We start from the raw sequence: 16154 nt of genomic DNA on the forward strand, positions 1-16154 counted from the left end.
GCCGAAAGTAGATAATGGGCCAAACATGATGACCTCTCAGTGTCTGTGTTGCAAGTCATAATGCCCAAAAGTAGAGAGAGAGTATGGGGAATACTGTCTGCTATAGAGGCAGGGGGAGGGTGGGAAAAGGGGGATATACCCGAGATACTGGTGGTGGGGAATGTGCACTGGTGGAGAGATAGGTGTTTGATCATTGTGAGATTGTAACCCAAACATGAAAGCTTGTAACTAGCTCACCGTGGTTCAATAAAAAAAAAAAAAAAAGATTCTACTTCCCAGAGACTTTGTTAATCTAAGACCTGACTACATCAGATGGACCCAGGGCAAGTGGTGAGCTATGTATTACCCTGGCATCGAGATGGGCCTGGCCAAAGTACCATAATGCTTAACTATTAGAGCATGGTCATGGACAAATGCTGTCATGATCCAAAAAGAAATAACTAGATCCAGACACTGCTAGGGTTAGGAATGAGTAATCTGGCCTGAGCACTGTAGTCTGAGTCTGTGGCAAGATGTTCCCAGGAGAGCTGTCCTACAAGCCTCAATGTATCTCTTACTGTGTCCATACAAAAATAACTAATATTAAAATGTTAATTAAGATGTTAATTAAGTTATTGGGCAAAGGAGAAGAGGAACACCCCTACGTGGTGTTTCCGCCCTTACTGCCTGATGGGCAGTCAGGAAGGGCTTTCTTATGTTGGTTTTGCTACTGGACTGGGTATATAGCATTGGCCCAGTGTGCTGAAGGTGGAGAGATAAGAGAGTTGGGAGAGAGAGCAGGGAGCAAGATGGAGCGTGGAGAGATGAGCGGGAGAGACAGGAGGAGATGGGAATGAAGGGCAATGTAACACTAGAATGGGGGGCTCAGAGAGACTGGAACTGGTTCGTGGGGAGAATGGAATAAATAGCATCTGATTAATCAACCAGGTTGGCCCTTGTTTCCACCTCTGTCTACCTCATGGCCCGGGCCGCCCTGGGAAGGGGAGCAGCCTGAGACCACCCAACCCAGGCAGTGAGGGGGAGAGCCGTCGGGGCTTCCCCAGCCACCTGGAGATTATACAATCTACAGAATCTTAACCCTGTGAAGCACAGTGTAGCGCAGGAATGAAATAAATTGGGAGTTCAAGTCTCCCTTAAATCATCGCCTACTTCCTGGTGTGGACAGACAAAAGGATAAAAACACAGAAAACAGCGTTTTATTAAGTATGCAGAGAAGTTACACTTGAGGGTTCCACTTTACCTGAACTGTATTATAAGCCCCTGAAGGATGAGGACAGACACCCCCTAGCCTTGGCTTTCAAAGGCAGAGCTGGGAGGAAAGAGGGGAGTAGCAAAAGGACACACCACCTGGAAGTTGGAAGAATAAAGGGAGGGCTCCAGGAGAGAGCTTAAAGACCCATTTCTCTCCATTTTATTCAGAAGCACAAGTTGGTATAGTGTGGAGCTGATGGATGCCAATAAGCAATTTCAGCAATCCATTCCACTTACCAAAAAACTAAAGCGAAATTTCAGTTGTATTCATGGTTACTTTGTGACTTGTTACATGATTGTCATGTAGCATTTTATTTTATTGTAAACCTTACCGGCAACTTCTATTATGCCTGAAAAAGCTCCCTATTTCTCTAATACTTCCCCCGGCCCCACCTTGTAAAGGTACTCAATCAAATCAGGAACTGATTAAGTAAGCAGAAGTAAAAACTAGCTAATGTTTGGGGCAACACTTCTTCTCACCCCAACTCCGCCCCAAATGAGATCGTTTTCTTTAGCTAAAGAGTACAACTCAAATGAACTTGAAAAGTAATGCTTCCTGTTTTAGCAGAACCTAACTTTAGTAGTTTTAAATATAGCACTAAAGAATCTCATCCTAATAGAAATACCAGACATTTTTTTTTTTGCTCCCAGAACTGCTCATCAAGAAACAGCAGTGTAAAGGATCCCAGAATCTTTGTCTACTCAAAAATAGATGGGACAAAAGAAATGACCTTCTAAGCTCCAGGATTTATATGTTGAAAAGATTTATTACTTGCCTTAGGAGAGGTTAAAAAAGAAATTGTCTGCCATAGAGCAGGGGATGAGGTGGGCCAAGGATTGCTAGGGGGATACTGGAGACATTGGTGGTGGAAAATGTACACCGGTGGACAGGTGGGTGTTTGATCATTGTATGACTAACACTGAATCATGAAAGCTTTGTAATTATATCTCACAATGATTCAATAAAAAGAAAAAAGTTATTACGTGTCTGTTAGTTGTAAGAGCCTCTAAGTGACCTCTGAAGGATAGAACTAAAATGTAAACAACTTAGTACCTGCATCCTTTTTCCTGTTCTTCATGGTAGTCCTCCTCTTACTTACCTATCCTATATGCCAATTTATTTGCTCTAAATCATCATCTTTTCAAAAGCAACTGCAGCCAATTATTTATGTCAGATGACTGAAACTTTAGTACTATGAACATTGGTACTTTAAGTCTGATTTCTACCAGGGCAGTGGAAGTCTTGGTCTTTGCCTGAAAACATATCGGGTTGTTTGAACAAGCTGGGGGAAGACTGGAAACATGGAAACTTAGCTATTGGAGACCCCCAGACTCCTGAATCACGATAATCAGAAGTAGGGACAGAAGTAAACTGGCTCCCTACCATGGAGGTTTGGGTGCTGGAAAACTGTGGTGTTCCTGGGTAGCCGTTTGGGGTCCTCCTCTTTACATTGACTGTTTCGGTGTTAGGAATAATGAGAAATTTTTATCCAAGGATGCTGGCACCTGAACTCCCTAGGACCCTAGCTTATTTTAAAACTAGCAGCAAATCTGTTACTGAAGTTTCAAGTAAGCAATTATTGAGAAGAGTTTCTATTTTAAACATACTTTGGCCTACTTTAAAAGCTGAGATGATGTGGTACTGGGTTAATTTTACTATTTCTGGGAAACTTTTGGAGATCTTTTATGGGGTGAATGAATCACTGTTTGTACATAGCTCAACACTATCACTGTCTCCCAGAAGGCTATGGACTTTTGAGTCTTTAATCTGAAAAGGAAACTGGATTTCTCTAAAGAACATTAATATGATGATCCTCTTGCCTGAGGCTCTTAGCTAAATGCAGGGCCCATACTTAGCTTTGAGGATCACTTTTGTGTGATCCCACAGTACGGAGCAGAGGCAGACACCAAAACTTGGTCGCATCAAGCCAACAATGAAATAAACTAGGTTTTAGAAGTCTACTGATGTAGCTTGACTTTCAATGCTGGCTAAATTGACATCAAATTTTTTCTAAATTCAACATTGTGTTCCTTTCATCAAAATCAATGGGGTAAATACATGTCCATCATTTCAAAATTCAACAGCTCAACAGATTTGTAATTTTACACAACTTCCAGCAATGTCAGGTTTGGATTTTTCTCCTCCCCATCAGAGGGTAAAGAAGACTGTGGTTGGTAAATATTTATTATATACTTTATCTGTTATGAACACTTTGGGGTGGGGGGGAGGGGCAGAAGCTGAAGATGAGATCCACCCCAGGTCTTTACACATGCACAGCATCTGCTCCACAGCTGAGCTCATCCCTGTCCCTATTATCGAAGGCTAGAGTCTGGCAGAACACTGAGGGTGTTCTTGTGGGTAAACTCAAGGCCATCGTTCTGTCAGTGGCAGTTGAAACAGATCTACTGTGTTCCTCCATGGCCTACATCTGGCAACTGACAGCTCAAGGAATGTGCCTCATGATTGGGACTTTCTGAAGACCTCTCTCATCTTATAGGACTTGTAGTGGGCAGTGGGCAGAATTGTTTCTATTTAAATTCTATTTCTTGCTTTAAAAAAACCCCTAATACACCTGTCTTAACAGGACCCCACCAGCTGAAAAACTGCAGAACTTAATTGCTACTATGGTCACAGCTTATCTCTACAGATTCAGACGGGCCTCATCCATGAGTGAATCTGCTGAAAAACTCAGGTACATGGGTCTTGTGACCAAAATCTCCAGGCTCACAGTCGGGAATGGGCCACCTCTGCCCATCTCCCTGTACTTCCAGGAGCCTGGCAGTCACACCCACAAACTGCCTCTGGCGGCATCTAAACTCATTAAATCATGATCCAGGGACTCACAAATAAATCTCAGAAGAGAACAAGCTGCAGACATACCTCTGGACCCCAAAAGCCATCCAGTTAAAAACTTAATTCCAGGGGGCTGGAGCAATAACACAGCGGGTAGGACATTTGCCTTGCACATGGCCGACCCAGGTTCGGTTCGTTTCCCAGCATCCCATATGGCCCCCTGAGCACGGCCAGGAGTCATTTCTGAGTGCTGAGCCAGGAGGAACCCCTGAGCATTGGTGGGGTTCCCAAAAAGAAAAAAGAAACCAAAAAGAAAAAACCCAAAAGGAAAAAAAAACAACAACAAAACAATTCCAGCTATAGCACTGTCATCCCATTGTTCGATTTGCTCAAGCGGGCACCAGTAACATCTCCATTGTAAGACTTGTTACTGTTTTTAGCATATGTCGAATATATCATGGGTAGCTTGCCAGGCTCTGCCATGAGGGCGGGATACTCTCAATAGCTTGCCAGGTTCTCCGAGAGGGGTGAAGGAATTGAACCTGGGTTGGCCACATGCAAGGCAAACGCCCTACCTGCTGTGCTATTGCTCCAATCCAGTTGTATCACCCATTTAAAATTTTAGAATATTGGGCTGGAGCAACAGCACAGTGGGTAGGGCGTTTGCCTTGCATGCGGCTTACCCAGGTTCGACTCCCAGCATCCCATATGGTCTCCTGAGCACCGCCAGGGTGATTCCTGAGTGCAGAGCCAGGAGCAAGCCCTGTGCATCGCCGGGTGTGACCCCCCCAAAAAATTTAGAATTTCTAGAGTGTGCAGCATCTAACACTCTATACCACTGATATACCAGGAGTAGCACACCACACTGATGGGGTGTCAACTAAAATAAATTTAAAAATTACATACACATTATATATATATATACATATATATACACACATACATGTACATACACACACAAGGCCCAACTTGTAACAGCATGTTAGTAAATCTTTTATACAGGGGTTTAATGATACAACAGGCTGAGATACAACATCTTCACACACTTTTCTCAATGGAAAACTTGATCACTTTTAGGGGATTATTTATAACAAGCAATACAAAATAAATTATTTAGGGCCTGCTATTGGGGTAGGTTTGGTGGTGGTGGGGGAAATTTGAAATGCTGGAAGGTGTAATGGTGGTGGTACAGATGTTGAAATATTAAACAGAATAAATTATTGTGAATGCTATAAAAATAATTTTTTAAAAAAATTTCCAAGTAAAAAGGCAGTCTAAGTGTGAAATACATGCTTTTTGTATATGTGATACACAGCATACAACATGATTACAAGTCATATTTAAATTTTATTTAAAAAATACACGGTCACATTAGAAAGCATAGTTTACAGTGGTAAGGCAGCAACAGTCTTTATTAAAAATTCTAAAAAATAATCCAACTTTATAAGTAAAAAGGAACACTGATTATCACTTAAAATATTTAAATTTGAAATTAATTCTTAAACAAAAAAATCCTTCCATTTGCACAAATCCAAAGTATTTCTTGGTTTTTAAAGACAAAGACTTTTCCATAGTGTTTTAGGTCCAAGCCGGGTTCTATTAAGTACAATGATGCTAACAATACAACAACAAATCAATTCAGAACCCCTAGTGCACACAAAGATTGTCTGCCAGGCCTGCATCAAAGAACCCAGTCCACTGATAAAACAAGCTCTTTAACAACTGAGCTTTAGCCCATGCGGAGCAAGCCAGGTCCCAGAGGTTCCTTATCATATGCCTTGATCTATTCATGGGACTCTCAGAACAGAAATTTAAGAACCCATCTACCTTACTCTCAGGGGCAGTCTTCTATCCTTCCATCCAAGTCTATCTTTGGAGACCCCACCATGGGGTAACTACAGAGGATTATGCTTACACTTATAGGCTGCCTGACCCCGGAACCAGCCCAGGGTCTTGGCTATGAACCCCATGGGTCTATCAGAGGTCACAGAAAGTTCTTCCAAGCCAGCAGTGGCTTTGAATACAGTGAATAAAAGCTGAGAAGAGTGAGTGCAGTAAATACAATTGCCAATTAGGTTGATTTGTAATAAAATACATTTGGAATCAATCAAGCTAAATGGTATACATATAAATAATACAGATGCTATAAAAGCCAACAGCTACAACAATAGCACATCAGGCTTCTCAAAATCTAGAAACCAGAAAGCCTCTTCAAAATGTTTAAATATAATTACATGAGGGGAAAAAATCTCAGTGAAACAAAGTCAAGCAACCTTATTTTCGTATCTATGTGACTTAATAAATGACCTCCTGTCCTCATGTACTATATGGACTTTAGCACTTCTTAATAACTTAGTGTATGAGAAGATATAAGTGGAAAATGTACAGAGAAGGCACTACTTTGGTACTAGCAAAAAGAGCAGTTAGAGTTCCCCTCCAAAATAAACTGCACACCCAGCCTGAGTCTCAACGTTCCAAGTGTGCATTCTGAACACACTGCTTTGCTCTGAGGAAGGGGCACAACACAGGCACACTTGACAGTGCTCGGAGACCACTCCTGGTGTGGCTTGGGGGACCACATGGTGTGCTGGTGATTGAACCCAGTCGGTTGCATGCAAGGCAAGTGCCTCACCTGCTGTGCTATTTCTCCACCCACAACTGCTTTAATGTCCTGTGGAAATCGTATTTTTGGTGCTAATTAACAGCTCTTTGAAGCACATCAGAAATCAGGCAGAAAACATTAGAAGAACATCACAGGAATGGAAAGCTGGACTCTTGATACAACTTTATCCTGTGGCTTGGGATCTTGAAACAGGCCCTAACTTAACAGGAAAGAAGAGGACCACCAGATTCCATTGCTATGGCCAGTCGTGGAGGGCAATTCTTTTTCTTAGTTTCCCCTGATAAACACTTAAATAAACATAAAAAGTAACTCTCTATGTTTTCTAATTTAAAAATATATTAATGATTTCTTGTAAACACCCAGGGCTTTAAAAAGACTTTGGTTAATATTTAAGCTAAGGACTGAAATATCTTTATTCAGAAAAATTAAAAGAAAAGCTCATATCTTTAAAGAAAGGTTAATTCTGAAATGGAGTATTTGCTATCAACTAAAGTTGATAATACTAAAATGTTACATGTGATGCACTGCCCACTGAGCTATCACTGCAGCCCCTTCCAATGATATTTTTTTTAATTTATATATTCCAAATGATGTTTGGTCTTAGTGTTCTTCATACTTATCTCTGGAGGAAAGGTGATTAAGCAGTTTACATTTACAGTATACATCAGTTTACATATTACAGTATATATCAAAATTCATAATAATACGTTTCCATAAATAGATTTTAAACGTCAGTTAACATAGCTACTTTCTTAAATGTAAGGTAGGCAATTACAAATAATCTTTTTAAAAAGAGTATAAAATAAAGGTACTATTATAAGTTTCCCCATGAACAAGTTGAGAACATGTAGTTAAATCTGAGTTGAAGCTGTCTGCGCATGTGAGATTATGTAGGCCGTAAAATTTTACAGTTCATACAAGTGATACTGACGACTAGTCAAATCTATACAAAACAGTTTGATACTTTTAAGAAAGTAAAAAATGACAGTTTGTTAAAAGATTTTGAATTCAAATGTAGGAACAGAGAAGTGGTCAATGAGCTGGCAGTACTGGCTTTTTTTGTTTGCATACCAAGGCAGAAATGTGAGTAGAGGAACATGAACACAAATAAAACTTCCCAACTTCCCATGACCTCTCTCCATTATAAAGCACCTATTGCATTGTACCAGAGCTTAGTGATTTCATGAGAAACATCATAAATAGCCTTTTTAAAGAATCTACCTATAGAAAATAATATACATATAAAATCGCTCTATATTTCAATAGTTTAAAACTTAACAATTTTGGCTAACCACACCTAACAATATAAAACATTAATTTCTATATCAGCTGGGTTTTTAAATCCATACAATGGCATCATTTTCAAAGTTTATCACAAACCCACTGATTTATATGCTAACACTGGAAACACAAAACTTATCTACAGATATAGATACTTACATACTTAATCAAAACAAATTATTCCCCCACTCATTGATAGTTTTAGTGTTGTCATTTAAATAGAAGTGAAATGTAAAGACCTAGACAAAATATGGAATTGAGCAAAGAAAAACATCCCTAACTGCTTTCAAAATAAATATCAAGGTTATATTAGATCCAACCCCTCTGAGGCACACTAAAACCAAAACCAGGGCGTTTTCTCCCCTGACACCCTGTCATTCCTTCTTCTTTTGCCAGTAATTAAGATAGAATTTCCTACTGTACCCTCATATCTAAGACCAACTAATATTAGAAACAAAAGAATGAATTCTGTGCCTGACAAGGTTTAAAAAACTGTTATTGTTTAATAATGGAAAACTAACATTATCCGTGGAAAAGGAATGAATAAGTCTACCAATTGCATTAACTGGGAGAATTGACTGGCTTGAAGTGACCTGGAAAAACAGGGCTGCCTTGGGGCCTACTTATCCAAGCGCATGTGTAACTCATCTTGAAACATATACTTGTTATTGGCATGTGTGTTCCTCTGACTCCTGACCAGTGACAGATACAATGACGCTACACTTTAGCAAGTTTGCTAATGGCACTGATAAAGACTGGTTTAAAAAAAAAGCAACAGGTATTCCCCCGACTGTAACACGCTTTTCTTTAGCGATCCATCCATTTCAGCAGGACCCACACAGCACACGCCAGTCATGAACACCACCACGGAGAAAGGTAACGTGCACAGTGAGACACCAACGACTTTCAACATGCATATTCCCCAGCACAGACAGACAGACAGATAGACAGACAGACAGACATTCTCATACCCACTATTCTGGGAAAAATTCTCAGTAAGGAGAGAGTTCAGGAGGCTTTGCCATGTGAGTAATCACCTGGAGGTAGTGTCCAGGTGAGTGAGGCTAAGTCAGGGGACATGCACTGCAGACCCACGACAGCCAAGGACGACGACCACATCTCTCGAGGCTTCCTCCATGTGCGCCAGGACGTGGACCCGGTCTGCTCTGCGTGGGGAGCGTTAGAACTCACTTGTCTTTTCATGCAAGACAAAAGGTAAACTGAGGTTTCGCTGGTGGTGCTCATTTGCTTGAATGGCAGATTTTTCGTCTGCCCCCTTGATGTTGTCCGAGTAGGTGTCTTCCTCCTCTTCGTCCCTCGCGTTACGACCCTCCAGGCTGTGTCTAATGCCATAACTAAAGTAAATTAAGAAACCTTTCGGAGAAAAAACAAATGTTTTTAGGTATGTCAGAAAATGGCAAAATATGTAAATATTATGTTTCCTATTATATTTTTTTCTATTTATTTTTTCGATAAGAAACCTTCCTAGAGTTTTTTGCCTTACAGCTTCCTGTGTGGTTTTCAAATACAGCAATTTCCAGTCTCCCCCGCCTGCCCCCAAGTCTCTTCTTTTTTTGAAATTTTTTTTAATTGAATCACAGTGAGCTATCCAATCACAAGGTCAAAGGTTGTTCGTGATAGGGTTTCGGTCATACGATGTTCCAAACACCTGTCCCTTCGCCAGTGTACATTTCCCACCACCAATGTCCCCAGTTTCCCTCTCACCCCACCCCCTTGCCTCTATTGCAGGCATCCCCTCCCTCTCTTCCTTTCTCCCTCTCTCTCTTCCCCCTCTCTCCTTTTCTCTCTCTCCCCCTCTCTACTCCCCTCTATCTCCCTTCCACCCCTCCCTTCTCTTTTGGCATTATGGTTTGTACTACCGGTACTGAAAGGTTATCATGTTTGCCCCTTTCCTGTTTTCAGCACCAGAGTCTCTGAGACAGAAGGCTTCTAGTGGAAGGCATGTCTTGAGTTAGACATTGGTAGGCTTGCTCTTTAAAGCCTGTGCTTCCCTTGCACACAAACTCACTCGCTCACCTCTGTATCTCTTTGCTTGCTCTTTGAAGCTGTTTCCTCCTAACATGTATTCCTTATCTTCTCTCCCTTCACATCTTTCTAAGTAAGTTTTGTTCAGTAAAAATGATCTTACTTCACTAAAAATAATCATTCAAGTTTTGTGGGGTTTTATTTTTATTTATTTTTTATTTCTATGGGGAGATGGTGGGGGGTTGTTTCACACTCAGCACCCAGTAGTGCTCAGGGGTACTTATCAGGGGTTGCCAGACCTGGGGGGTACTCAGGGGTTCTGGGGTCATTTCCAAAGATGCTCAGGAGACCATGTGATGCCAGTGTTACCTGTGTGCAAGGCAAAGTACTTTATTCCCCTATACTATCTTTCAGGCCCCTTAACAGCCAATCTTTATAGGACGGATTTCTCTCAAGTGTTTTTCAGATAATATTTAAGTTCAAAAGTTATATTTGTTTTCTGAAAAGTAAATACTACGTTTCAAGCAAAAGGATAGGAGAGACAAAATCTCAAACTCTACCTCTAATGCAAGTGATGGGTTAACAGTCAGGGTCAAGTATTTTGGAAGTTGGGCCTACCGCACGTGAAGGATGTGAAAGGCAGAGCATGAAGCACCTGTTTGTTAAGGGTCACACTGCATCCGCACAAGAAGGTGGCTACTTACTGGATTTTTAGGGACATTTCAGAAAAATTAGTGAGAGGCTCTGGGTTGAAGTGAAATGCATTACAACTTTCTCATTTAAAGAAAAGAGAGATCTGGGAAGATAGCTCAAGTGGCAGATATATGCCGAGCATGCTCAGGGTTCCGAGTTCCAACCCCAGCTCTATGTGGGCCCTGGCAGTGCCGAGGGTGGCCCTAGACAAAAATTGTGGATTAGGTATCTGCCTATTACCATTGCATCATGTCCAATTATCAGGAACGATTCCATTTCATCTTGTGTTCCTCTGCGGCTTTGAAGCCCAGTCCTTCCTACACATGTCCCCTCCTTCCCCAAACCCAAACACACACACACACACACACACTCCTCAGGTGAAGTACCATTGTCACCACAAAAATGAAGGTAATTTAGGGCATACACCTGATGAGTGTTGAGGTGGAGGGGTGGAGAATCTGAGGGCATCCACCTCATGTTTAAATTCGGTGGGGGTGGGGATAAAAGGAGGGTCTCCAAAGCAGTGCTTAAAAGATGCTGGGGCCATACCCAGTGATACTCTGCCGGACAGTTCAGTGTCTGGCCTGAACAAAGTGGTGCTGTTTGGGTCCAGCAATGTTGGGACAACCAAGGTGAGCGAGCGTCGCAGGGCCATGCCGAGGAACCCGCCAGGGACTACGCAGAGCAAGGGATCAAACTTGGGGCCTCACACCTGCACAGTGCTATCCCCCCTGATCTCTTATCCCCACATTTTAAGACAATTCATGCTCTCGCTTTCGTTATAATAAACTTAACTGATTTAACTTGATTTTTAGAGTTGGAAACTGGAGAATACTAAAAAATAGCACAGTATATAGGTATCAACTGGGGCTGAAGTAGAGCATGTAGGGTGTTTGCCTTGTACACGACGGCCCTATATGGTCCCTGGAGCAATGCCATGAGTGATACCTGAGGGTAGAGCCAGGGGTACGTCCTGAATACAGTTTGGTGTAGCACCTTCCCCCCAAAAAACCCAAAATATAGAGCTATAAATAAACTCACATTATTAAATGCTAAACTCCATCCTGTGACCCTAATTTTAAAAATGTAGAAACTGTAAAAGAAATTCCTTCCTATTAGCTTATACTGTCTCCAGAAATGTTCTGGTTTCTAGAAAGAACTGGCTCTGGAATCAGAAACAAACAACAACAACAAAACTAAAAATGATTTGGGGCTTACACTGATCAATTAGGTCCTTTGATCTAGTGCTTTGAGGGTCTCACTTTTCTCATTCATTATAAGCTGGGGCAAATAAAATATAATGGATCTACATGATTACTAGAAAAATTAAATATAAGGTACCTGAAAGTATTTGGAAAAGTAAGCATTAGATGTTCTAAGAACTGGGAGGTCTTTTCAAGTCTTTATTCCAGGAAAAGGGAGGGATGCATTTCTCTAACCACAGTCCAGGAAATGAGAAAAATGAGAAAAATCAAAGTTCAGAAAAACAAAGCATTCAGTCTTACCAAGTGCCATCCAAATGCTAAATCTGATCCAAGTGTCTGCGCTCAATTGGACCATCAAGTAAATGTTCACCAGGATGCTGAAGGCCGGCAGAAATGGTAAGAAAGGAACCTAAGGGGAAAAACAGCTTGTAAAATACACTCATATTTTAAAAGCTTTTCCCCCAAATTATTCCAGCAGTGTAGCAACAAATTTGACATAAAAATTTTCTCACTGGTCCTAAAGACTATGATCCCAGAGGTCTTCTAACCCATTTTGGCACCCAGAGCGGCTTCTTACAGAAATGCATCTAGACTGTGAACTGAGCTAAAATATCAGAAATCCAAAACTGCGCAGCCGCGAGCTCATAGAGTCTTCATTATCAGCAATGAAAAGAAATTATTAAATGATGCCTTTTCAGCAGGCCTGATTGTTGGGGGAAAATTCCAAACAATAATAGTGAGTTCTCTATTGAAATATTGAATGTATTCAAAGTATAGAGAGAATAAAGTGAAGATCATTAGCTACTTAGGTGGGGGCTGGGTGGGAGGGGGGTATTTTGGGGTTATTGGTGGTGGAACATGTGCACTGGTGAAGGGATAGGTGTTCAATCATTATATGACTGAGACTAAAACCTGAAAAAAAAAATTTCTCACTGTGTCCATATCCCTACAAAAGGAAAAGGAGAATAAAAACTAGTTTCCCAGAGTCCAGTTACCTTTCCCACAATTACACCAGCCCAAAGGAACGAAGCTGATCCAGCCACTAACACCTGCACTAGCAATGCGACACACTGGATTTGGGGCTTTGGGTTACTGTGGAGTTTCCTTTAGTCAAAGGTATCAATCAACAGGGCATGCTCTGAACACTGGACATACACGATCCCAAGGAACTACCTTTCAGGAAACCTGCTCTTGTGGTTGTTGTTCTGGGGTCACCCTGATTGTGCTCTGGTCTTACTCCTGGTTTGGCACTCAGGAAACTCCTGGCAGTGTCTGAGAATCATCTGTGGTGCCAGGGATCAAAGCTGGGTTGGCTGGGAGCAAGGCAAGCTCCCTCCCCACTATACTCTCTCTTGGGAAACCTCTTTGACTGAAAGCAGCTCTGCTGGATGGGACTGGATCGTTTTATTTGCTGTGCTGAGAAAGTCCTCCTGAGGTGCTATTAAATTGTCAAAAGGAGGTTCAACTTTTTCTTCAGATGCTACAGCTTATTTGACGAGAACTTAGTTTACTGCTATATATAAAAATGACACTGTACTAAAGGAGTACGTTTGAGGTTTTTTTGTGGCTGCTTTTGTTTCGCGCTGATGTTTGGGCTCAAGCCTACCAGGTCATCTACTGTTAAACAACATCCCTGGCCCTCATATTTAAGTTTCCAAAAGGAAAGCAGAAATAATCAGGGAAACCATGATTTCCTGAAAAAAAGAACATCTCAAAGAATCGTGGGATTCACTGGTTAAATGAATGAGAAAATACTTTTGCTCCTGTTTTCATTAAAACAAACAATACAAAAAAAATTTTTTTAGGGGCTGGAGCAATAGCACATCGGGTAGGGCGTTTGCCTTGCATGCAGCCCATGTGGTCCCCTGAACACCGCCAGGAGTAATTCCTGAGTGCAGAGCCAAGAGTAACTCCTTTGTATCACCAGGTATGCCCAAAAAGAAAAAAAAATTAACATACAAGAGAAAATGGTGCCTAATATAATAGTTGGGATCATGAACGCTCATTATACGTACCATAAAGGCTACTTTTTGTTGGTTCTGAGGCTGCCTCCAAATGATGATGACAATGGCAATACAGAGGACAAAAAAGAGCACCAGAAGAGCAATGCTCCACGCTTCCAGCCTGGCGATGGCACGGACACCATAAGTGGTCAAAATACTCAGGCCCAAAACAAGAAATGCTGCAAAGGTGAGACATTCGGAAAAGGAAATCAGCAGAGATGATGACAAATTCACCAGCACCCAGGGCTGTTCTAAATCACTGCTCATTTACTTGACTATCTCCTCAGACACCAGCCTCTTCTCTTCCTGCCACTCCCCTCAAGGAGTAGGGTGCTCATCTTCCTGTCCATCTGCCATCTGGGTCTTCATCTCCTCCGGTCTCAAACTCTACCACACTATTGCAGAGTGAGGGGGTGGGAGGAGCCTGGAGATGTTATTTCCCCCTTCCCGAATAGGAAAGTGCAAGCCTCTTCATTCCCAGATTCTTAAGGTTTTAGTTACTGATAACGTGAAATGCACACATTCACACAAGTATGTGTGTATCTGCACCATTTCTGTTTCTAAGCACAACTTTATTACGCACTCTGGCCATGAAGTTTACACTGGGTTCACTCAGAAAAACCTGTACTTTCCTTAGTAAATTACAGCTTACTACAGGAATCTCTTTCTTTCAATATTAAGAGAGAAGCAAAACTCCTCTCAATACTCCAAAATCCCAGCAGTGTTCCTGGCCCCTTGGAGGCTGCTCAATAAATATCAATGAAAATATTAATAATTATCTGTGGATGAGGAAAGAAGAATTTCTGAAACTGAAATAACACTGCATCACTGTATCACTGTCATCCTGTTGCTCATCGATTTGCTTGAGTGGGCATTAGTAATGTCTCCATTGTGACTTGCTGTTACTATATTCGGCATATTGAATACGCCATGGGGAGCTTCCCAGGCTCGACCGTGCAGGCAAGATACTCTTGGTAGCTTGCCGGGCTTTCTGAGAGAGGTGGAGGAATCGAACCTGGGTTGGCCACATGCAAGGCAAACCTACCTACTGTGCTATCGCTCCAGCCCTTACACTGTATAATACATGTTTATAAATTACATACATTTCTCGTGTGCACCCTTGAGAATCAACATATATAAAGACTACATTAAGTTCACTCATTAAAAGTCCAATTAAAAAAAAAGTTTAATTTTTTTTCACTGTACAGTCTTCATCTTTGTCCCAATTTACCCATTCCCCCCTTTCATTCAGATCACCACAAAAGTAAGTTTGTTTTATTCTATTTAGTCCATCTGTTTGTAACCACATATCAGTGAAGTCTGTAAGTCAAGTATGTGTTCAGATGAGCATTTCACTCTACTGCCTCCCATCCCCTGGTCCCAAATCTTTTGTTTTTGTTTTGAGGCCACACCTGGTGTTGCTCAGGAGTAACTCCTGGCTCTGCACTCAGGAATCACTCCTGGCAATTCTCAGGGGACCATATGGGATGCCAGGGATTGAACCTGGGATGGTTGCGTGCAACCAAGCACCCAACCCGCTACGCTATCTCTCTGGTCCTGGCAGGGGTACTAAGTCTGATGCTTCACACCAGAAATGAGATATACGCATTTGTACTTCTGCTGCTCTCACCTTGCAAAATTTCTTCCTTGCTTCTTCAATGACCAAGACATGACATATGATCCAACTCCTGGCAACCGTTACATGAACTATCCAGGGCTCAGGGTAGTAGCTCGCATGGTCTAGGGGAATGTGAGTCCTTTCATCTTACTCTACACAAAGCGTATCCTACCTACACCCGTCGGCAGGGTGCTTCTCACAGGCACAGTGAAGAAGACTTACCAAGGAATCCGACGAGAAAGCTCACAAGAGTAGCAGACTGGGGGGTGGGCAGCACGGAAGGGCTGAGGACAGTGTGCAGGCCGAAGCCCTGGCCCTGCAGCACAGTAACCTGGGACTGGCTTTTGGAGGCTGCGCTGTTGCCTGGTCCCACGGCTTCCTTCTTGGGCGTGTACCTGGGCTGCTCGTAAGATAAGCCGGGCTGGTACCTGAGCCCAAACATAAGAGCTTAATGAATAAATGCACTAATTTCACCATCCTCCCATTTATATTCAGGTTCGCTCATTTTGTTTTCACCACTGTAAGACACCTCTTTTGAGAGCTTCCTACACATATTGGTGTGTGTGTGTGGGGGGGGGGGGACGGTGTATGTGTGTGTATATGTGTGTGTTGTATGTGTGTGGTTGCTAACTGCCGGGATAAAGGTACAGTATTTTCTCAGTACCAATATAAGGGATAAAAACTAGATTTTTGCAGAGGT

The 16154-nt window shown here is 42.0% G+C and overlaps 1 protein-coding gene across 1 annotated transcript in view; it reads right to left on the reverse strand.

Moving 5' to 3' along the window:
• Positions 1 to 7193: 7193 nt before the first annotated feature.
• Positions 7194 to 16154, reverse strand: part of SLC7A2 (solute carrier family 7 member 2) — a 69987-nt gene continuing 61026 nt past the window's right edge. Inside the window, exons 9-12 of the mRNA XM_055137861.1 lie at positions 15677 to 15882; positions 13849 to 14015; positions 12134 to 12242; positions 7194 to 9323 (exon numbers count right to left, since the gene is read on the reverse strand). Of these exons, the coding sequence (XP_054993836.1) occupies positions 9130 to 9323; positions 12134 to 12242; positions 13849 to 14015; positions 15677 to 15882 (676 nt within the window). The 3' untranslated portion in view covers positions 7194 to 9129. The remainder of the gene's footprint in view (positions 9324 to 12133; positions 12243 to 13848; positions 14016 to 15676; positions 15883 to 16154) is intronic.

The sequence above is a fragment of the Sorex araneus genome, chromosome 1 (genome assembly GCF_027595985.1).
Source record: "Sorex araneus isolate mSorAra2 chromosome 1, mSorAra2.pri, whole genome shotgun sequence".
NCBI classification, from domain to species: Eukaryota; Metazoa; Chordata; class Mammalia; order Eulipotyphla; family Soricidae; genus Sorex; species Sorex araneus.